The 22,931-nt window shown below is 54.8% G+C and overlaps 1 protein-coding gene across 1 annotated transcript in view; it reads right to left on the reverse strand.

Moving 5' to 3' along the window:
• Nucleotides 1-8,031: 8,031 nt before the first annotated feature.
• Nucleotides 8,032-22,931, reverse strand: part of FGD2 (FYVE, RhoGEF and PH domain containing 2) — a 25,241-nt gene continuing 10,341 nt past the window's right edge. Inside the window, exons 2-14 of the mRNA XM_026658956.1 lie at nucleotides 21,867-22,015; nucleotides 20,241-20,397; nucleotides 19,894-20,032; nucleotides 17,621-17,679; nucleotides 15,619-15,765; nucleotides 14,788-14,880; nucleotides 13,210-13,289; nucleotides 13,094-13,124; nucleotides 12,449-12,541; nucleotides 11,892-12,023; nucleotides 11,414-11,560; nucleotides 8,518-8,661; nucleotides 8,032-8,337 (exon numbers count right to left, since the gene is read on the reverse strand). Of these exons, the coding sequence (XP_026514741.1) occupies nucleotides 8,095-8,337; nucleotides 8,518-8,661; nucleotides 11,414-11,560; nucleotides 11,892-12,023; nucleotides 12,449-12,541; nucleotides 13,094-13,124; nucleotides 13,210-13,289; nucleotides 14,788-14,880; nucleotides 15,619-15,765; nucleotides 17,621-17,679; nucleotides 19,894-20,032; nucleotides 20,241-20,397; nucleotides 21,867-22,015 (1,614 nt within the window). The 3' untranslated portion in view covers nucleotides 8,032-8,094. The remainder of the gene's footprint in view (nucleotides 8,338-8,517; nucleotides 8,662-11,413; nucleotides 11,561-11,891; nucleotides 12,024-12,448; nucleotides 12,542-13,093; nucleotides 13,125-13,209; nucleotides 13,290-14,787; nucleotides 14,881-15,618; nucleotides 15,766-17,620; nucleotides 17,680-19,893; nucleotides 20,033-20,240; nucleotides 20,398-21,866; nucleotides 22,016-22,931) is intronic.

The raw sequence follows: 22,931 nt of genomic DNA on the forward strand, positions 1-22,931 counted from the left end.
GTAACCCAAATGTCCGCTCCTCACACAAACAAACACACGCACACGCCCATGGATGCCAAAACAAATGCACATGGCCACACACAGACACACAACATGCAGCCATAAGTCAGGGCCACACAAAAATGCACACGGCCGCACACAGACACACAACGCCCAGATCTAAGAGTCACACACAGGGACAGCCACAAATGCTCACCCTTAAACACGCTCACACACACAGACGTGTGCATGGCTGTATGATCCCACACCCTCAAGCACCGTCACACCAGGCTAAATTCAGCTCTGGTGTAAACAGTGTGACCAGATTCCTGATTTTATAGGGACAGTCCCGATATTTGGGACTTTGTCTTATATAGATGCCAATTACACCCCACTCCCTGTGCCGATTTTTCACACTTGCTATCTGGTCACCCTAGGTGTAAACGGACACAACTCCTTTGATGCAGATTACACCAGGCCTGAATTTGGCTCTTGCTGTCTTCTTTCCCTAGTTGCAGGATTTCCCATGTGTCTCGTCCCTTCTGCTTTCTCTGGTCACTGGGCCCTATGAACCGTCCCTGTCCCCTGCCCATTCCCTGCCCCTACAGTCTGGCTAAGGAGGCAGCTCCATAGTGGGGACGAGCAGCTTGTGGGCGCTGGCCGAGGAGCAGAAGAGGACAATGGGGAGGATTTGCAGAAGGACCTGCCACTCAAATCTCCAATTCCCCTCCCTCGCACCCGTTTTATCAATGGGCGGGCGGCTCCCACTTCCCCCAGCGTGACTCGCCTCACCCTGTGGGTTTCACAATGTGTTCTGGTCGGCATTTACAAGAAAAGGCCTGGGGGGGCAGCTGGGGGAATTCCAGTAAGTGGCCTCGAGCCCTTCCTCATTCTCGAGAATAGGAAGTTGTTCGACTTCTCCTTGGGGTTTTCAGTTTCTGCTTAATGAGGAAAGAGGCCAAACTGCTCTGACCCCCCGCAGCAGCAGCAACATGTTCCCCCCAGCCCTGATTACCTCTCCCTCCGCCCTGCACCATGACCTGAGCTATGCTTTGACTGGTCCTGCTGCCCCGGGAAGCATCCCTCTCTGACCCCTGCTGGGGTTTTCCCCTGCTGGGAACACGAGCGAGCCCATTGGGTGCAAACAGCCACAGCGGGCCCATTTCCCAGCCACTTTGGCAATGACGCTCTCCCAGGGCTGCCGGCCTTGACCCAGTTCAAACGTGAAGCATCCTTGGCATGTCAACAAACAGCCAGGCAGCCAGCTGGAGAGGGGAATGCAAGCCCCTGACACACGGATCAGGAGGATTTTTGCATGGGGCCACCTCAGACAATTTAGCCCAGCCTGCAGCCTCAGCAGGCAGGGCCGTCCTTGGCTGAGGGCAGGTTGCACGTTAGCTGATCATGGGGCATGAGTGGGCTGAGAGCTCATGACTCGAGCCACCAAGGGAATCAGGGTGTCTCCTCCTTATGTCCTGGCTTGGGCATGTCCCAGACCCCTCTCTCCTGCTCTGACGCAGCCTCCCCAGAACACGCCAGTCCTTGCTCATGTTCCCTGACTACAACCCCCTTCCCTTCTCCAGATGGCTTGGGCCTAGCGGAGGTGGCACACACACAGTCAATGCTTAGGGACAGACTGTGCCTGGCCCCTAGGCCCGGGGAGGGCAAAAGGAGCCTTCCACCTCCTCATTCTCCCAGCCCACAAAGGCCAGAGGCACATGCAGCCCAGACATTTGCCTAACCACTGCCGGGGGTTTGCCATTTTGCATTCCAACCAAAGACCCTTGGCCTTGAAAACCTGAGACCTTTGGGGTGGAAAATGGACATTCCACCCAAACTCCCCACCGCCCTGGGCCAGGGACAAAACAGCAGCAATTCCTACATGAAATGGAGCAACAGAACCAACGCTGGGCACGTTCCCACAGCCCCACGGCTCTCAGGGCCCCGATCCTGCTGTCAGATCCCCTTGTGCCTGTGCGTGGAGAACAGACACAGACAGCACGTGCCTCAGCAAAGGCCTTGACAATGGCCTCCTACCCAGAGATCCCTTCTCTGATTGCATCTTCCAGACAGCATGTGAATGGGACACCACCTGGGCATAACGGTCCATCTGAGCAGACCCCATTGCAGGGTGGGGCCTGGATTTCTGCCACTTCCCCAGCCTAGAAACTAGTGCAAGAACCTGAGGACATCCCCTCCATGTTCCGCCCCAGGACTTTGGAGCAAAGGCTGGGTCCCAGGGAAACCCCTGTTTTGACACTGAGCCCAGTGCATGCCGGGACAGGACTTGGGGATTTTAGTGTGGAGACCCAGGCAGTGCAGAAGGGCTCACCAGAGCTCCTAGTCCTCGAGTCTTGGTGCTTTGACGGCAGCAGCTCCCGGCAACACAAGTGCAGGCGCAGCAGGGAAAATGAACGATAATGAAGGGTAACCAACCAGCCGCTTCCCTTGTCATTTATGACTTGGGATGTTTGTGCGACAACAGGGGCTGGGCTGCTCAGGTTCGCTGTTCATCTGCTCCAGCTGCCTGTTCTCCACCTGGAGCCTTCGTCGGCTGTGTGTCATCAGCACCATCTCCATGGCAGCTAATTACAGGAGAGCAGAACATCTTCAGGTGCAGACCCAGCAGCAGGAAGAACAGGTGAATCATCAAGGATCTTTTCTTCACACAGTTGGGTGGCCCGTTCGAATCCACAGAGGGCCTGGGACCTAGCACAACTCTTGATTAGCAAAGTTTCACCTTGACGGCTTGTCCTGCTGGGGGTTCCTTAGCACGTGACGTGGTCCCTTCTGGGCTGCGAGGCCAAGAGCTGGGATGGATTCCACTGAATTCTAGGTTTAAACTACAAGCCTCTAAATGGAGCAGCCCTCCCCTTCCCCCCCGCGCACTTCTGGAGATGTCTTCCAGTAATAGGAAGGGCTAGTGGCTTGATGCTGCTTCTGGGACAGATGGTGTTGCCAAGAGATTAGCTAATATGTTCTGGCCTAAGGACACCAGGCGGGGTGGAGCTGTGGGTTCCTGGCAGCTGTGCACATCTGCATCTTGGAACAGGCTGTGAATTGCTCCAGTAACAGCTGGGAGAGCATAGACGTGGGGGTGGAGGGGGGGGGGGGAGGAGAGAGGGTGGAGCTAGAGGCAGGTAGACCTGGGAGGGGTGATGGGCTGCAGGCAGGAGAAGGGTGGGGCAAGGCTCCCAGAGGATTTCAACACAGGTTGCGAGCTGCAGGAGTCGGACAGACCCAATCAGGAGGCTGCAGCAGGGCTATCCCATGGTTCCCTGCTCCCATTGCAAGGTGCTGGCATGCTGGTTCACCCCCTCGCCTCTGCCATTCTCTGCTTGCTGCTCCCCCTGGCTCCCCTCCCTGACGTGTTGGCCCCCCGCCCTGGTTTCTCTGTATCCATTCCCTCTTGACTGGCCCCAATCTCTCTGGTGGCCCCACCCCCGGTGACTAGGAGGATGGCCACGTCCATCTCTTCAGCGAGGAGCGAACAGGCTGACTGCCCCACGGGAGGGCAGCCTGTGGCCGTGCTATGGGCTTTACAGGTGGCCAGCTCCAGAACAGCCCCTCCCAGCGGGGCCGTTCAGCGCCAGGCACGTATTGGCTGATACTGCAATAGCTTTCCCTGGCCCGGCCCTGCCCCTAGCAGCTACGGGACTCAGGCAGGGGCAGGCAGGGATTAGATTGTAAAGCACAAGGAGTGGGATGGATGGATGAATGTAAAAATAGAAACAGGTTGACCTTTGGTCTGGACACAATTTCTGCAGTTTACGGGCCCCGGTAAACAGGAAGTCTGTTTACGAGGCACCCATTCATGAGCTGGCTAATGACAGCCTGGCCTTAGGAGCTTGTTTGGTTTCTCTCTCACACGCAGAGAGATGCCAAGCAGGAAGCATGCCAGGTAGGGTGACCAGATGTCCTGTTTTTATAGGGACAGTCCTGATATTTGGGGCTTTGTCTTATATAGGTGCCAATTACCCCCCACCCCCTGTCCCGATTTTTCACCCTTGCTATCTGGTCACCCTAATGCCAGGGGAGATGCTCCAGCTCTGCCGGCTTCCCCTACTCCCCCGCACCCACTCCCCGCCCACCACAGCCAAGGGGGAGTTTCCAAGGCTGGCCAGGGGCCGAGGCTTCCCTGGTGACTGAGAAGTCCAGGGTGAAGACAGAAGAGGGATGGGGCCCATATATTGGGGAAGGGGGGCACGGGATGTAGATGGAAGGGGAGGGCCAGAGGTGGAGGAGCAAGGTGGGGCAGAGCGGGGCTGGCAAGAGAGGGGCATCTCAGCGGAGGCCAAAGCCTGCCTGGGCTGTGGAGACCGAGCGTTCCCCTCTCTGGCCCAGGGGCAGTGCGTGCAGGCACTGGCTGTCTCTGCAGCGGTAGCTCTGTATGACCGGGGTGGGCGGGCTGGGGGCCGTGCTCCACCAGCCTGGGAGCGGAGCCCAGGAGGGACCACCGCCTCTCTGCGGCAACTGCCCACTCCTCTCGCGCCCGCCCACCACAGGGCCGGGCTGCGGAACACGGGAGTTGCAACCCGGTTCAGCCTGGACCTTCACCCCCATCCTTCAGCCCTTTTGCTTTTTACTCATCACTGCCCGCAAAGGCACTGGCGCCACTTCTGGGCTCTGCCCCGCTCTGCTTTGTGCTCTGTGCTGCCCCCCGGTGTGCAGAAGGCACATTACAGACCTTCTCCTGTTCCCCATGCACACGGGAGTTCTGTCTTCTCTCCAGATTGCCCTGATTTCCAACCTCCACTTTAAGTGAAGCTCTAATTTCCTAGCCCGGCTACCGGATTCCAGCCCTAACAAGGACGGGTCAATCTTTGATCCCTCTGTGCGATCCTGGGCTCCCAGGGACTAATCATTCCTGATCCTGTATGTCCCAGAGAGGTCACAAAGCAGCTATCACTTGCCCCTCCCTGACTCGCTGGGATAGGCAGGGAGGCTGGTGGAACATAAGAACGGGCATACTAGGTCAGACCAATGGTTCATCTGGCCCACTATCCTGTCTTCTGACAGTGGCCAATGCCTGGTGCATCAGAGGGAATGAACACAACATGGAGTGATCCATCCTCTATCATCCAGTCCCAGCTTCTGGCAGTCAAGAGGCTCGGGACACCCAGAGCATGGTCTTGCATCGCTGACCATCTTGACTAATAGCCATTGATGGACCTATCCTCCAGGAACTTATTTCTTTTTTTTGAACCCTGTTATACTTTTGGCCTTCACAACACCCCCTGGCAAGGAGTTCCACAGGTTGACTGTGCATTATGTGAGAAAGTACTTCCTTTTGTTTGAAGGAATTCCAGGCCAGGCATCTTCTTCTTTCTCGGGGTAGGTCCTTGGGCGAATGTTTACAGCTTTTCCTAAAACTCTCCTCTGCCTACAACGAACTTGGCATTGTTCAGGCAGCCGGTGTGCCATGGCCACTGCTTGTCCTGCTGATTATCACTGTCTCCCTCTTTTCTCGTGCTTCCCGTTCATTGCATCCACCTATTGGTGCTCATCTTATACGTCCATTGTAAGGTCTTTGGGGCAGGGACTGTCTCTTTGTTACGTGTGTGCAACACCTCGCATAGTGGGGCCCTGAGCACAACCCCTAGCTGCTACCTTAATATGCAGACTAATGACCTTACCTTTGTCTTGAAAGAAAAGCAACGCTTTGCTCTCCCCGGCCCCTCTCCTGTAGTCTGGCTGTCCCAGCGAGTTAGCACCATCCCTACCTGCTCAGCTCAGCATAGCTGAGCTGGTTCATATCCCAAGCTTGTCACCCAAATGGCAGCAGCTGCTTGCCGTGACTCCAGGTCCCAGGAGAGGTCTGGTGCAGTTGGCTGGCTGGGATTGAGGGAGGAACAGGACTACAATCCCAGAGGGCGTTAGGGTGACCAGACAGCAAGTGTGAAAAATCAGGACGGGGGTGGGGGGACATCTGGTCACCCTAGAGGGCGTGGAAGGGCAGGAGAGAAGTGCAAGGGGTGCCGCAGGTCAGGATTGAGGAGCACTTGTAAAGCTGTGTGGGGTCCCAGGCGTGGAAAAGCATGTGGGCTGCAGATTGGGCGTGGCTCGCAGGAGGTGCTTTGACAAAGCCCTAGGAGGTCCCAGGAATGGAATAGCAGAGCATGCTGCAGTTCAGGATCAAGGGGGACTGTGGGAGATATTTGGGGGTCCCAGGACTGCTGCAAGTCAGAATTAGGGTGCATTGACAGAGCAAGGTGGGGAGCCTAAGACAGAAATTGCAGGAGTAGTTGGTCAGGAATAAAGTGTGTTGGCCGAGCTGTGGGGTCCCAGAACTGGACTAGCAAAGAGTGCTGCAACTCGGGCCCAGAGGAGGTGCACTGGCAGGGGTGTGTGGGGTCCCAGGCCAGGGACAGTTGCAGGTTCTGTTGGCATGCACTGGCAGAGCCCTACCTTGGTATATGCACAGTCCCTTCCCCCATGCTACGGACATGGAGAGCGGTACCAGAATCTCCATCACACCAGCCCAGGAAACTCACCAAGAAAGTAAGACAAAGTAAAGGCTTGAATGAAACTGCGCTTCATCACCCTTGAGGTTTGTCAGCACTATCACTCCCTTTGCGGCGGTGCTAGAAAAGTTTAAGATCTCCTCCCCCAGAGTAAGGTGAATAGAAGTCACATCTATTAGATACTCCTAGCACAGCCAAGTACAGCGGAGCAGTTAGGTTTTACTGCTCTCTGGTGGCAACTGGTGGAATGACGGATCACCCATCAGAACTGCAATTCTACCAGTTCTCTCACTGGAAGATGGGAGGACGAACTGGTTGGGAATTTTCCAGTGAAACGTTTTTCACTAGAAAACGCCAATTTGTCGAAACCAAAACTTCTCCTGGGAAAGGGGCAGTTTCCATGACTTTTTCAACTCGAAGAAAAAAAAAAAAAGGAAAACATTTTCAAAGCTGTCACCGCATTTCATTTGGACATTTTTGAAACCAAAAGTTCTGGTTTGAAGCAGCTTTTCGTTTGAAACGCAAGCTAATGATAGTAAAATAAAGGTAAGAAGATGAAAAATGGTCCAAAGTGGAACAAAACATTGATTGACCTTAACCGATTGCTTTTGGAGGGAGGCGGGGGCGGTTGGGTATTTTTCCCCCCCTCCACATTTTTGGTTTACAACATTTTTCAAGATTTCAACTTTTCATCCCAATTCAGGGCGGGAAAATGTTTTGATCTCTTGAAAAATTGTCACAGGACGGGAAACCTGGTTCCCACCCAGCTGGAGTGGCTGGGTTAAGCTAATCATGGGAGGAACCTCCTGCCATGGCCCCCCCCCCATCCCCATCCCATCTCTTCCCACTTCTATTTGGTCATCCAATCCCTCCCCTCCATGACTCCAGCAGCACCTCCCTCATCTCAGCCTCCTTCCTTGTCTGTTTCCCCAGCTTCCTCCAGCCCATTCCCCTCCTCCCATGAAGAAGCGGATGGCTAATTAGCCAAGAGGACTGCCCACTGGGTCCTGGGGCATTTGTCAGATCCTCTAGAAAGGCTCTGCTCACGGATCCAAATCCCGCCTTCCTGTCACATCTGAATTTTGCAGATGGCTCCTTCTCCTTGGGATCCAAACTCTGCAGCTTGAGCCATCTTTGCCTGAGGCAGAGGCTTACTGGCCTGCACACCTAGCTAGCCTGCCCATCTAGCTAGCACGGCTTACAATAGCCATGTAGACACGGTGGCATGGGCTAGCAACCTGTGTATAAGTCTGCCAGGGAGCCTGGCTATGTACTTGGATTGCTCGCCCATGGTGCCAAACGACATTACTTTTTACTACTTGCGCCAATCATGCTTTCCTCTGCAGTGTGGTCTGGGCAATGGGAACAGTAAGGGCTATGCTGCCCTGCCTTGATAGACCTCAAAGCAATTTACAAAGGTTAGTAAGTACCATCATCCCCACTGCAGAGATGGGGGAACTGAGGCACAAAAAAAAGTCCAGCGACTCGCCCAAGTTGACAGCAAGTGAGCAGCAGAACTGGGGATAGGATCCCAGGTCTCCTGAGTCCCTGTCACTTTGCTGTGACCACTAGATCTTGCTGTCTGAGCTCTCCGACATGAAGGACTGGAGTCATCCATAGACAGTCTAGAAGAGGTCGCCGAGAGCACCAATCACTCCAGGTCATCGAATGAGTCATCGTCCTCCTCCTCCTCCTCTTCTCCAGAGAGAGGAGCATTGCCCCTGGCTGACTGCTCCATGATCTTCATCCAGCGCTGCTTCAGCTCCTCCGTCTCCGCCACAAATGTGTAGGTCTGCTTGGACTGGACCAGCTGGAAGAGGTGACGGGGGTCACTCTGGGGCGGCTCCTTCACCTGGTAGCCCAGCAGGGGGATGGAGGTGTGAGCCTTGACATCCTGGAGGGAGGGAAGGACAGACAGAGGCTCAGGCTTGTTAGTGTCAGCGTTTGCTCCCTCCCTCCAGTGGAGACAGCCAGCACCAGCTTTACGCTGCACAACTCAGACGAATTGCCAGGCTGCTGCGGCTCGAGCAGGGTCTCAATACAAATGCAATAGGAGAACCAAGCCCTCGCCTACCTGGGGTGCCGCATACATGTACAGCACCAGGGGGTCGTCCTGTGGGATCACGAACCAGCCCCGCGTTCCCCCTTTCCCGTTCTTATCCAGCAGCTGCAGGAAACTGCACATCAGGCTCTGCCCCGAGATTTCCGCTGATTCTTTCTGCCAAGAAACCAACAACCCCCCTTTATAATCCTTCCACACACTCATGGATTCAGGCTTACCCTGAGGCTTCATAGTGAGCTAATAAAAAGGCAGAGGGCAGGTTTGACCTGTGGAACTCACAGCCACATGATATCACAGAGGCAAAAAGCTTAATAGATTTCCAAAGAGAGCTAGGCATTTGTGTCTACCCACAGTACAGAGGGTAATGTTTTAGAAGGATTATAAACCCTCCTGCTTCAGGGCACAAGCCAGCCATTGCCTCAGGTCAGGAAGAAGCATCCCTCATAGGCACTTTAGTGCATAAGCAAAATTGTCCACTATAAATTTTTTTCCATCTTTCTCTGAAACATCTGGTTCTGGCCATTGTCAGAGATGGGACAGAGGGTCTGATCCAGTCTGGCAAATCCTATGTTCTCACAGTTTGTCTTTATAAAGCACCTTTTATCCTCTAGGGTCCTAAAGCACCTGGCAAACCAATGTACAGAGTCCATAGGGACTGTTTCACCCACGGCCGAAATGCACCCATCTCTGGGGTGGAAAGCAGCAGCTGTTTAACATGGCATGGCAACGTGAGAGCTTTGTACAAGTTGTGAAAAATCCCATTTTCGGTTGGAACAGGGAGGGGATCGAAAGGTTGGTGGAATGTAACAGTCCCTGCTGGAATATGGCCTGGATGCTGGGTCTAACATCCCACCTGTTAAACACTGCTTGAGAGTTTTAATGACCATGATCAAGCAGCACCTTGGATTGATGTTTTTCATCCAAATTCTGGAACCTGGACATCTCAGCGCCCCCTAGTGCCTCACTGGTGCACTACATTCAGTATTGACTAGGAGAGTAGAGTGCCACCTAGTGAAGCAGCAGCCCATTACTGGACACTCCCATCCAAGCACCCGGCCAGCTTGACGCGTTTTAGCTCCTGGGACGCACAGTACACAGGGGGACCGTGGACGATCATGACCCCGGGGTTCCAGGGAGGTTGCTGCACCGGAGAGTGGCTGAAATCACTGCCCTTGCTTCTCAGCCATGCTGTGTCCCCCAAGCTTCAGATCCAAATTCGGCGGGTGGATGGGTTTGTATCTGTTACCATGTCAAAGAGGGCTCTGAATGAATCAAGAAGAGCAAACCCAGGCTGTTTTGAGGAACATGGAGAGGGCAAGTGCCCTGATCTGACCACCTCGCTGGGAGCTATGCTGGAATGGATCCTAAGGACGGTGAAAGGCGCCTTATTCTGTTGGAGCGGGTCTGAGCCTATCCCATTAGCTGTGGGACAACCGCTGCATCCACATTTGTGTGGTCATGTGTGCACACACGTCTATGTATCTGTGTTTGCCTATGCGTGGATATCCACGGATGGGTGCAGTCGTGTGTCTGCAGGTGCACATGTGTGTATATTTCTGTGTTCAAATGCACGCGTGCGTACACGTGTCTGTGGGTACATACCTTGAAATACGTGGTCACTACTTATGCTAAACAAGCCGTTCCCTCTTGTCTCGAGCTGTGACACTCTGAGCCAGTTTCCCAGACCGGAAGCAGAGCTCTGTGTGGTTCGAAAGTGTGTCTCCCTCACCAACAGAAGCTGGTCCAATAAGATATCGCCTTCCCCACCTTGTCTCCGCACACATGGGTCCGTCAATGGGTGTGAACAGTCCTGTGTGGCCATGTCAATGCAGGCGCACATGGGGGTGAGGGTCTGCGTGTGAGCAGTGGTGTCTCTGTGTGTGTCAGTGTCTCTGCGTGGGTCTGTTTGCGTGGAGATTTGTGGGGGTAGAGGTGGATTTTTCTGCGCCAGCCTCAGTTCAGCACCATGGACAGAGCACTCTCCTTTCCCCTGGGAAGTCACAGCCAAGGTATGGCAGCCAGGAGAGGCTTGTGGAGTTCGCGACCCACCCCGGGAGCGGAAGCCTTTAATATCCAGGGCTAAGACAGCTCCAAAATGTGAAACACTGGGTCACACCACCCGCCACGCAACCTTAACTCCAGCCCAAGCAGCCGCAGGAGGGAGTGTGCCACACCACGGGCCAGCGAAACCCAGTCATCCAGGAGGGACAGAACCAGCTGCCCCTTCTCCCCATCAGGAGCTCGCAAGCCTCACAAACCCCGATGTGCAGTAGGTCGATATTCCTGCCCTCCCCTTATAACTGGGGAATCTGGGGCACCCAGAGGTGAATGGCTGAATGTATAGAGATGGGGAAACTGAGGCACGGAGAGGCGCTTGGCCTGATTTCTAGAGGTGCTGAGCACCCCAGACTCCCACTGACTTAAATGTGGCTGGCGATGAGCACCAGCAGCTCACAGGTGACATGCCCAAGGCCAGTGGCAGAGGCAGGAAAAAAGCCCAGGACTCCCGCCTGCCAGGTCCCTGTTCTAATGATTAACCCATGCTGCACAGTGGGTGGGACAAGCAAGCACGATCCCTGCATTTGTAATGCAGGGAACACAAAGGCAAAACGCCCGCCCCCCCGCAGATTGGTGGGCAGACGGGCCCAATGAAATCCCTTGCTCAGGGCTTCCCAGAGGCAAGGGGCAGCTCACCAAAGCACCCCACTTGGTGACCGCCACAGCAGTGTGGGAGTGCTGTGCCTGACATGAACCCAGCTGGGCTGACGTAGCCGCGGATTCCCCTGCAGGAGGGAAGGAGCAGGCCAGAGACCCCGGGGCAGGAAGCGGGCGGGGCTGGAAAGGGGCAGCCGCGGAAGAAACCAGAGACAGACTGCGGAGCAAGAGGCCTCCCCGGCTGCAGCCTCACCTCGAGGATCCCCTTGTTCTTCCCCTCTCGTTCCTCGGGCAGCAGATGCCCTGTCAGGAAGACGTAACACTCCAGGCAGACGCGGTTGGGCCGGTTCCTGTCGTACTGCAGCGGAGCTCTGTAATCGGAGCACCGGGCGCACACCACCTGCCCCCCGAGAGAGACCCTGATCAGGGGCAGGGAGGGGGCTGAGCCGGGCACCGTGGGGCCCTGAGGGACAGCACCCACCTCTTTCCCCACGCCACCAGTAAGCAGGCGATCCCCCAGCCCCTGGTGGGGGATCCCTGTGGGGAAGGGTTTTTCCTTCTCCTGGTGACCCTTAGCCGCCCCCACCCAACACCGAGGGGCTTTATTCTCCCTCCTCTGCCCCCTCCAAAGGGAAGTGTGTGACCCCTTCCTGTGCGGGGGGCGGGGAGTCGGACCCCTCGCTGGCCCCTCCAAAGGGCTGGGCCTACAAGGAGGCAGTGGGGTCACTCACGTAGCCACAGGCCCGGCAGTGGTGCCTCCTGCGCGTGATGGCGTTGAAAGGCTCCTTGCAGCGCATGCACATGGTCACCAGCTTGTCCCGCACCCACTGCGGGGCCCGTCGGCCCAGCTCCTCCGACTTGAACTGCGCGAGGGAAAGGAGAGAGCACGGCTCAGTCACCTCGGTGGAGCAGAGCCGGGACGCGCCGCGGGGGCTATGAAGGGGACTCTCTATTCAGGCGGCTGGACACAGGCAGGTCCTGTGGGTTTTTCTAGCTCCCAGCCTGTGCTGCCTAGTGTCACCGCACGGGGTCTCCCGAAATCCTGGCCCAGATTCAGCCATCATGAAAGGAACCTGATGACCATAATGCAACCTCTCTCCCCACTAGCCCACCCTTCCTCTGCCTCCAGCCGTTCTCTGCTACTACCCCGCGGGGCAGGGGGAAGCTTGCCCGTCCCCACAGGACTCTCCCCAGCTCTTCAGGGCTTCATGAGGGTAAAAGGATGCTTCGAGAGCCTTAGCCCAGAGCAGCTAGTAGCCACAGGACCGGGGCGGGGGGGGGAGCTTACAGCAAATTCCTGGACCTCCCCATCAGGCCCGTGAACTGCTGTCTTGAAGCTCTCGCTCTGCTTCTCTTTCTTGGCAATGGCGTCCTGGAAGGCCTGAGGAAGAAAGGGGGGTTAGGGCTGTCACAGCCCATCCCATCGGCAGCCCAATTCTGTGAGCAGCTGGACTCAGGCCAGTTCCCCATGGGAGTGCAAATACCACCTCCACTTTTGGCACCAACTGGCCCCCTTGGAGGCTGCCACAGCAAAGACCACGGATTGCAGGGGCCACGGGCACTACACCTGATTAAGTGGGGCTTGGCCAGAGAACCAACGCAGGAATGGCGGGGGATGGACTCCTCCCCCAGAGAGCAACACACCAGCGCAGAAAGCCACCACACACCCCCAAACCCACCCCTTTGCACTGCCACGGAGGAGACCAGCCTGGAGCACGGCCCCACAGCACCCCACGGATGCAGATCCCCGCACAGCCCCTCCGCCGCCTGCCCTACCCGTTGCAAGCTGGAGCCTGCACGCAAGGAACTCTTCCCACCTGCAGAGGCAGAGCACGGATTGGGACCCACAGGAGGCGAGTCTGTATCTCCATATTTAAAATCACATGACTCCCCCCCCCCACCAGGGACCAGGGGCTGCGGCGCACAGTCATACCTTTATCCAGGCATTCATCTCCTCCTGCGACCTGTGCCAAAGGGGAGACAGTGGTTAGAGCATGGCCCTGGGCTCCTCAGCTGGGGCTGGAGAAGGAGGGCCCCTCGCTCCCTTACCTGGCTTGCAGTTCCAGCGACCGCTGCTTCCCCGAGACCAGGAAGGAGTGAGGGAATTCCACATCCTTCAGTACCCGCACCTGGAATCCCGGGGTGGGACAGGGACATTAGAACTAGAGCCAGAGCCCACCGGCCCCGTGGAAGGTCCAGTCTGGGTCTCCCTCTCAGCTGTACAGACACCCGGTGGCTGCGAGGGCTCTAAGTGCGTATGGTCTATGCCATAGCTCTAAGTCCATGGATTCAGGGCCCAAGCACAGGTTGAACATGACCCTATGGACACTGCTGACTGTGGCTCCTAAGAACTCTCTTTGCCTGCTCTCTGGACGTAGCTCCAGGAACGCCTGCTCCGAGGGCTTGGCTACACTTACGAGTTACAGCGCAATAAAGGAGCCCCGGGCGCACTAGCTCACTCCCAGTCCACACTGGCAAGGCACGTAGAGCGCTCTGACTCCGCGGCTACAGCGCTGCTGGTACTCCACCTCGGCGAGAGGAATAACGTTTGCTGTGCCCCTTCTGGAGCGCCGCGGTGCCAGTGTGAACGAGGTGTTGCATTACTGCGCTCTGATCGGCCTCCGGAAACATCCCATAATCCCCTTAAGTCAAGTGGCCACTCTTGTCATTGTTTTGAACTCGCTGTAGGAATGCGGATATGCTGTTTGAAAGCTCCGTTTCTGACAGCCGGCTGCTTATCTGCTCTGAGACAAAGCAACCATTAGTGTGGAATGCTGTGTGTGAGAGAGAGAGGCGGGGGGGAAGGGGGGTCTGCTGCTGTCTGAACTTACAAGACAGCCTGCTGACATGCTCTCAGCCCCCCCAAAACCCACTCTCTCTCCCCCCACATACACACCACACACTCCCTGTCACACTCCACCTCCCTCCCCATTTGCAGTCACTTGCATGCTGGGATAGCTGCCCATAATGCACTGCTCCCAATGCCGCTGCAAGTGCCGCAAATGTGGCCACACCAGTGCGCTTGAAGCTGTCAGTGTGGACGGACTGCAGCGCTTTCCCTACTGCGCTCTACGAAGGCTGGTTTAACTCAAAGTGCTCTACATCTGCAAGTATAGCCATGCCCTGAGTCTGCAGGGAGCTGCTGTATGCCATAACAGCGCAGGCTTTGATCTTAGATACCGGGAGCTAAGCAGGGTCACACCTGGCAGTATTTGCACGAGGGACGTGAAAGGGAAAAGAAAAACACCCCAAGTCCTCCAGAAAGTAGAGTGGGCAATGCAGCAGGAGGCGCTCTTCCCTCTGTGTCAGCAGTGCATGTCATGCTACTGGGGAGGTGCTCGTTCAGGTGAGGTGGAAATTCAAGGCCCTGGTCGCTTGGGAATGTTTTCCCAAGCGTTAGACCAGCTGCCCTGGCCAAATCACATTCTGCTTCCCTCAACCCCTTCCTATAGTTTCCACTGGACACAGAGTTGTTCTTCACTTCCTGTCATACAGTGTTGCTGCGCCCTATTAAACAGCAGCCATGTTCTGCCCCAGAGGTGGCTGCCTTTCAGTGGTGCTCTGGCGGGGGGGAAAGCTGCTCCCTGTATAAATGTAGGCGATAATAACGTGTAAGGGTTGTCTGACCTTCATGCCCTCCACGTCGATCCGCCAGCGCACCTGGAACTCCGCCCCCACCTGGATGACCTTTGGCACGCAGAACAGCAGCATGTTGTTGAACTGAGTGAGGAAGCAGATGTGAGCCGCTGGAGGGGACCACGCAGCAATGGTACACTGAGCACGGGCCGGGCAGGACCGGGCCACCATCCTCTGGCAGCGCCAGTCAGGATCTCCAGGCGCCCAGGGCAAATGTCCAACAAAACAGCGTTTGGCAGCACATGCTCTGGATCTACAGGTACCAATGCTTGGGGTGGGGTGGGGGGGTTCAAAGGAGCCTATGGAGTTAGGGGCCGAAATCCCAATGGAATTGGAATTGAGTGCTGAACTCACTTAGGGTCCTTCAAAAATAATCAGCTCAAATGGCTCATCTGCCCTCCTCCCCCCAACATCCCCCCACACTCCCCCCAAAGACGAGGGATTTCCAAAGCACTGTCTGAGCAACCGAAGGGTTCACTGGTGTGGGGGATCAGAGGCTTTGGAAGCAAAGGGCCCGGACCTCCATGCTTTGCCCCTTATGGTACCATTTACACCTAGGCACGGTGGGTGTCCAACACTCCCAGATCTGTACAGTCCATGCACCCGGGCTGCCCTGGACGCTGGGACCAAAGCAGCGGGGACATCAGGCTCACAGTCTCCAGCCCGGCCAAGCCTGCGAGCGGTCAGGGTTCTCTGTTCTCTCTCTCCCCTCAACCCTGTCCTCTTCCATCGATCCTCCGCCCAGAAACGGCCTTCCGCTTCGTAGCGCTGCTGACCCTCTCCTTTCCTTCCCTGCCCTCCCACCCCGCCTCGGCCTCCTACCAGGAAGAGATACTTCTCCGACGTGGTGTTGTTGCGGAAGGAGATTTTCTGAATGGGGCCCTCCTTAATGAGCTCGTTGGAAGGATCGACGATATCATCTTCCAGCCCCAGCCTTCGATACACCTCCCAGAGGTTCTGCAAACGCTCCTGGGGAGCCAAGAAAACAGAGGGGGGTGAGGGAGGAAAAACACCAGGGGGGCTGATGCTGCAAGGTGCTGAGCACCCTCAGCAGCCACTGACCTTGGGCTCCATCCTAGAGGTGCTGAGTGCCACGACTTCCTTTGTTTGTCCTAGGAGTCGGCAGTGCTCAGCCCTGTGCAGGAGGCACTGAGAACTCGGCAGGATTGGGCCATTGGAGAAGAGGAGGAAAAGGATCCGGTGATGGGGAGAGGGAGAAAAAACACCCCAAATCTACCACCTTGGCATTCAACGTCTCCTCCCCTCGCAAGAGGGTCTCTAAGGAAGAGGTCGGACACCCCAGAACCAGGGCAGGTTGGGTTTCTCCTTCACTTCGGCCAGGGAACTACAGCCCACCCCTGATCTGGCAAGGCAGGATGTCTCCTTCCTCTTCTGGCCACATGGAGCTGGCTACTCACTCCAGACGGATGGGATGGGTTGGAACTTGCTGGACCAGCACATCTGTTTCAGAGCCCAGCACAAGCAGTTTCTCTTTCCCTAGGCACAGGCGGCTCGTGCCTACCTCAGAACGCAGGGGTTCCATGTCTTAGCACACGGCCTGCACAGGCTGGGCTGGGACTGATTTCTCCTTAACCCGTTCTGAGAGCAGCTTCCAATACTGTCTACACAGAAATCTGGGGCCAGATCCTCAGCTGGTGTATATCGACCTAGCTCCACTGAATTACACCATCTGAGGGCCGGAGAATACAAGGATGCCCCAGATGCAGGCTAATGAGCCTTGCAATGTGGCTACCCACCCACTCCCTATCACTGCAGCGTAAAGGCTCATCCGCTGCCGGTTTTCTGAGCCACAACCAACCGCTATTCACCTACGGGCAGAGACAAGTGTTTGCAGTGTTGCTGCAGTGGTGCTGGTCCCAGGACATTAGAGAGACAAGGTCTTGCGACCTGAAGAAGAGCTCTAGGTAAGCTTGAAAGCGTGTCCCTCTCAGCAACAGAAGCGGGTCCAATCAAAGATACCATCTCACCCGCCTTGTCTCTCAGAGACCAGTGTGACATTTGCATACCAACTGGGAACAGCAAGAGGGCTGCTGGGAAATAATAGACTTCAAGGCCAGACAGAATCATTCTGGTCTAATCTGATCTCCTGCATAGCACAGGCCAGAGAACATCATCCAGTGATTTCTGCACTGAGCCCGGCACTTCCATCGTAACACTTTGCACTTCCCTGTTGCCTTCCATCCGAGGATCTCAAAGCACTTTAACCACCATTAATGAATCAAACCTCACAACCTCAGGAGACGCAGACGCAGTTAAGGGATCATCACCTTCTTTGACATATAAAGAAACTGAGGCACACAGAGGTGGAGCGAGGTCACACAGCAGGTCACAAATAGAATCTCTCTCTCCTGACCCCGGTTCTGCTTTAACCGCTACACCATGTATTCCCCGATTGCCTGCCTGGCCTCCTGGGACACTAGCTTGGGACACAGAGGATCAGGACAATTCCATGCTCTGCCACAGACTCACTGTGTGACCTTGGGCAAATCCATTAGTCTCTCTGTGCCTCGATTACCTATCTATACAATAGGGATAACAGCCCTGCCCTGCCTCCCAGAGGGGTCGTGAGGCGAATGATCGGGAGGTGCTCAGATATTGCAGTGATGGAGGGCAGCAGCCCTGTACCCATGAGACCCTCCCTGTTCCAGCACAGGTGCTTGGGAATGGAATATGGTCAGGGCGCTCTCTGTTACATATATATACAGCGTCTAGCACAGTGGGGTCCTGGCCTCTGGCTGGGGGGAAACCAGGAGCTAGCACGATACAAATCATAATTAAGAGCAGCGTGAGGGCTGGTACTCACCATTTCTGCAATGGCCGCGTTTGAGTGTTTGGCTGCAGAGAAAATCATTTCCAGGGCTTCTGCAATGAGACCAGAAGAGAAACAAAGGCTTAGAATCCCCAAAGTACAGTGCAGAGGCGAAGAGTGCAGAGGCGAATCATAGAATATCAGGGTTGGAAGAGACCTCAGGAGGTCATCTAGTCCAACCCCCTGCTCAAAGTAGGACCAATCCCTAACTAAATCATCCCAGACAGGGCATTGTCAAGCCAGGCCTTAAAAACCTCTAAGGATGGAGATTCCACCATCTCCCCAGGGAACCCCTTCCAGTGCTTCACCACCCTCCTAGTGAAATAGTGTTTCCTAATATCCAACCTAGACCTCCCCCACTGCATCTTGAGACTATTACTCCTTGTTCTGTCATCTGCCACCACTGAGAACAGCCAAGCTCCATCCTCTTTGGAACCCCCCTTCAGGTAGTTGAAGGCTGCTATCAAATCCCCCCTCATTCTTCTCTTCTGCAGACTAAATAACCCCAGTTCCCTCAGCCTCTCCTCGTTGTTGTCAGTAGCTACCGGTGTGGTGCTCTGCTCTTGTTCGATGATGATAACAGTCGGCTGCGTGCGTGTTCCCTCTGTGTGCTGCCCCAGTTCTGCGCAGATAGCTGACACCGCAGACCCCAAGAGAACCCCCAAAGACCACAGACTCTAGTAAGGTATGAAGGCACCCGGCCAGGTTTATTGTCAAACGAAGCACAGTAACAGTTTCCTATATACTCTACAGAACGTACTACGAATATGTGCCCTCTGGCAATGGACACAGCTCAGTCAGTGGTGGGACACTCCACTGCCCCCTAGGCTGGACGACAATGTGCACTTCCAGACCTATTCTTATAAAGGTGCAGAACAGATTACTCATCCCTCCTGATGTATTGAGGTGCGGCCCCTTTACTCATTAGGGTGCTGCTTCTCCCGTTACATGTTGGTTCAAACAAATCTATCCATCATGTTGTCCTTTTGACCCTGTCTTTAAGATGCACCTGCCTGTTCCTAGTTATCTCTGTGGAGTGTTCTGATGCCATCTTGGCACAAGTTCCTCTTATTAGCACTTATGTGTGGATGCACCTTCTTCTAGCAACCCTCTTCTTGCCAACTTCTGTGAGTGGGGCCTGCCTCTGGCTCACAGCCCAGCTTTTGCTTAGCAAGGCCTGGAAGTACTTTGGTTCAGGCTTCAGGCCTCAGACTGGGCCTCTAACACAAGAGTTTATGTTTCAGGGCCTCATCTTACTACACTCGTAAGTCATGTGCCCCAGCCCCCTAATCATTTTCGTTGCCCTCCGCTGGACTCTCTCCAATTTGTCCACATCCCTCCTGTAGTGCGGGGACCAAAACTGGACACAGTGCTCCAGATGTGGCCTCACCAGTGCCCAATAGAGGGGAATAATCACTTCCCTCAATCTGCTGGCAACGCTCCTACTAATGCAGCCCAATTCTGCTGAGAATGTGGGTGTCTCACCACTGCCCTCTACTGGATGGAATCAGAACTGCTCAACTTTGTGGAGTGGTCGGGGTGTGCTGCACAGCGAAGTCCTGGGAGGCCACAGATTGGTAATATGAATACTTCTGCCTCCAGGGCCATCAGGGATTGCTAAGGGGAACACAGCTTTTCTTATCCTGCTGACGGCCCCTCTGCTCCAGCTGAAGTGGGAACCGCAGAGGCTCAGAACAATCTGACAATCAGATGCAAGGTGTCTCAAACCAGGCACCAAAAATCACAGCATCTTGCACATGCGGGCCTCAGCTCTCTAGCAACAGCCCTTCCACACCCTGAAGAAGACAGGCTGGAGTCAACACGCTCAATCGACGCTACTGAAGACAACGTTGATCACTTGGGTGATCTGACTTTAAGGAGCTAAACGCTGGTCCCTGGCACTAGATGTCAGCTAGGGGGGTCCAGGAAGCAGGTTACACCTGCCGTCTGATTCTCCGTGTTCTTGCTACCAAATGGGCCAAGGAGAACATCACAAGACTTTTGGAATTGTGGTTAGCAGCGCCAGTTCTAGGGCATCGTAACTAGTGAACCCCTGGTCTGAGTCACTTCAGGTCTTCCAGAGACGTCCGCTGGCGGGACTGTAGTTGTTCTGCTCCTTTATCTGAGGCTCTCAAAGTGCCTCGCAAAGGGGTATAAATGTCACTACCCGCATTGTGGAGAGGGGCACTTGCAGGGCTGCCACTAGATCCCATGTCTCCTGACTCCCAGCCCCACAACTGGCCCATGCCCCCAGGGTGAGCTCTTACTCTCTGCATCATGCCGGTCTGGTGACTCTGGAGGTAATTTCCGGACATAATCCTTCAGCAGGAGTTCATAGCGTGGGATCCTTTGTACCGGCTCCAGCATGTGGTGCTGCAGGGTCAAGTTAGCACAGACTTCCCTCTTCTGGAAAGGGACAGCAGAGAACCGAAATTAGAGGGAGAGACACACCCACACAGTGGAAGTGCGGGCTCCCCGCACACACCCCGACCCGCCTCAGCCCGGCTGGAGGAGTCAGTTTGGGTGAAGGGGCTCCACCAGGAAACATGCTGAGCATCAAAGCCAAGGAGGCCAGGTGGTTCTGAGCCTCTTTCCAGATCTAGTGGAGCGTCACCTGAATGTCCACAATGAGCTCCTGGAAGGGGGGGGACTTCTCCCACCAGGTGGTGATCAGCTCAACCGCCTTATCGAAGTTCTTCACGTACTCTCCGTACATCTTGAGGAACGGGGCTAGCTTCTGGATGACATCCCCGATCCTGGGATTGGAGCTCCTGCCGGCAGAACCCGGGAGATCAGCACCCCTGCCAGGTCAGTGGAACGGGCCGCAGAAGCTGCCCAGAGAAACTGAATCGGCTCTTCACCTGCCACTGACTTAGCAAGAGGCCGGGGAAGGGATGGGGGCTGAATGGCTCAGGGGAGGGGTTGCATTAAGAGTCATTACACATTTCAGACAGCGTTTCAATGGATCTTCAGCTCTCATCCCTCTGTGTCAGACCCAACAGGGATCCTGCAAGCACCCTACGAGGTTCTGGCTCTACCCAAGACTGAGGTAATGTGGCCTAGCGGGTAAAGCACAGGACTGAGACACAGGAGACCAGAGGTCAATTATTGACTCAGCCATTGGCCTGCCGGTGACCTTGGGTAAGCCACATCACCGCTCCGTGCCTCAGTTTCCCCATGTGTAAAAATGGGGGTAATGATACTGACACTCCTTTGTAAAGCGCTTTGAGCTCTATAAATGAGCTAGGTGTTTAATAATAACCATGATTATTAATCACTCTATCTAGCTGCTGAGTTATCAGTGTCTGGGGAGCTGGGAATTGGTAGTGGGAATCCACATCTGGATTGCTGGCCTTGGCTGGTAGTGAGTCATCGCTCAGTGTTATCATCTGACGACTATTCAGTGGCATCGGGGAGCTGAATTGGTGGCATCAGTTGGGTTTCTAGAGGGCAGGTGTCCATGGTACTAAAGTCCCATCACAACTGACCCTGGACAGGTCCTAAACTAGGCGTCATGAGATCTCCTAGGTCTGCCGTTGATCACTGTATGGTCTTGGGGAAGTCACTCCCCCTGTGCCTCAGTGTCTCCATCATCTTTGGTTGAAAGTCTCAGCAGAGAGGCCAAGGGTGAAAGGGTCATGGAGACTGAACACCCTTCTCGTGCCCAGGGTTGTATATACAGCGCAGGGTTGAGAGAGAGACAGTGTGTCTCTGTAAAAACAACAAGGAGTCTGGTGGCACCTTAAAGACTAACAGATTTATTTGGGCATAAGCTTTCGTGGGTAAAAACCTGTGTCTCTGTGTGTGTACATAAAGCTGACACTACTACTGTCCATGTTCGGGGAGATTTTGGCAGCCCTGGGGAAATAATCTGGCACTTCCTACAGCACTACAAAAAAATTAACCCACATCAGATTTGCTAACTGTGTATGGAGGCCAAAATGTCAAGCGGGCTTCAAGCACCTGCAAATGAAAATAATAATGGGCAGGAATCCGGTTCCCTTACTCACACTGAGTAGCACTTGACTCCATGAGTCAATGAAATAAGGTCACACTCAGCATGAAGAAGAGTATCAGCATCTGGCTCAAATTGTCTTGAGACAGTGCTTTCCAGCACACTGGCTTGCAGAGCAGATCGGGTAAACATTCAGGTTTGATTGTAAGCCCCAATTCACAAGTGCTCCCCTCCCGCCTTCATTCTAGGAATAGAACCCAGGCGTCCTGGCTCCCCCTAACTCACCAGTCCTCCATGCGTTTCTGCAGCTCTGGCAGGAAAAACAGGACGTGGAACTGGTAAATGGAGGAGATGTTGGAGAAGATCATTTTCACCACATCCTCCGGGATGCTCTTCCCGCTTCTGGCTTCCTTCATCAGCTCTGCAAAAAACACCTGGAAAGACACATTCCCAACCGTACAGTAATAGGAAGGGGCAGTGAGCGTTTCTGCTGCTCCTTAGCATCCTGAGTGGGGAGACTTCACTCCACTGAGGAAGGGAACTCAGAGGCTCCTTTAGAGATAAGCAAGCAGCCTGGGGACCATGTGGCTCCAGGTGGAATAGTGTCTAGGGTGGAAGGACACTCACAGCTGGTCCTAGATACAAAAGGGTTGGGAAGGGAGGAACGGACTGAGAGGTAATAGAATGTTCCAGGGAGAAATGCACGGATGCATCAGGGACTAATGGGGACAAAGGCACTTCCTGAAGGGCGATGCTATCAAAGGGGCATGGGGCTATCAGGGATACACTGCAGGGATGAATATAGGTCAGTGGCGTAGGCGTTTCTCTAACGAGCGAAGGAGCTGTGCTCCCTTAGGAGGTAATCAGATGAGCTGGCCTAGGAGCAGAGATGTCCTGGGGGCAAGTTAGCATGTTCCAGGGGTGACAGCGCTGAATGGTTTGGAGCAAAGGGGGCTATGTTTAGTTTTGAGAACAGAACACTGAGGGAGGAGGTCTGGTAACAGTCTTCAAATATGTGAAGGACTGTTGGAAAGAGGATGGGGATCAATTGTTCTCCATGTCCATTGAAGGTAAGACGAGAAGTAATGGGCTTCATCTGCAGCAAGGGAGATTTAGGTTGGATATTAGGAAAAACTTTCTAACTATATCAGGATAGTTACGCTCTGGAACAGGCTTCCAAGGGAGGTTGTGGAATCCCCATCGTTGGTGGTTTTTAAGAACAGGTTGGACAAACCCATCAGGGATGCTCTAGGTTTACTTGGTCCTATCTCAGTGCAGGGAGCAGGACTAGATGATCTCTCGAGGTCCCTTCTAGCCCTGCATTTCTGTGATCCTATCCCCATACACACC

This window comes from Terrapene carolina, unplaced genomic scaffold, assembly GCF_002925995.2.
Source record: "Terrapene carolina triunguis isolate 2854851 unplaced genomic scaffold, T_m_triunguis-2.0 Scaffold552, whole genome shotgun sequence".
NCBI classification, from domain to species: Eukaryota; Metazoa; Chordata; order Testudines; family Emydidae; genus Terrapene; species Terrapene triunguis.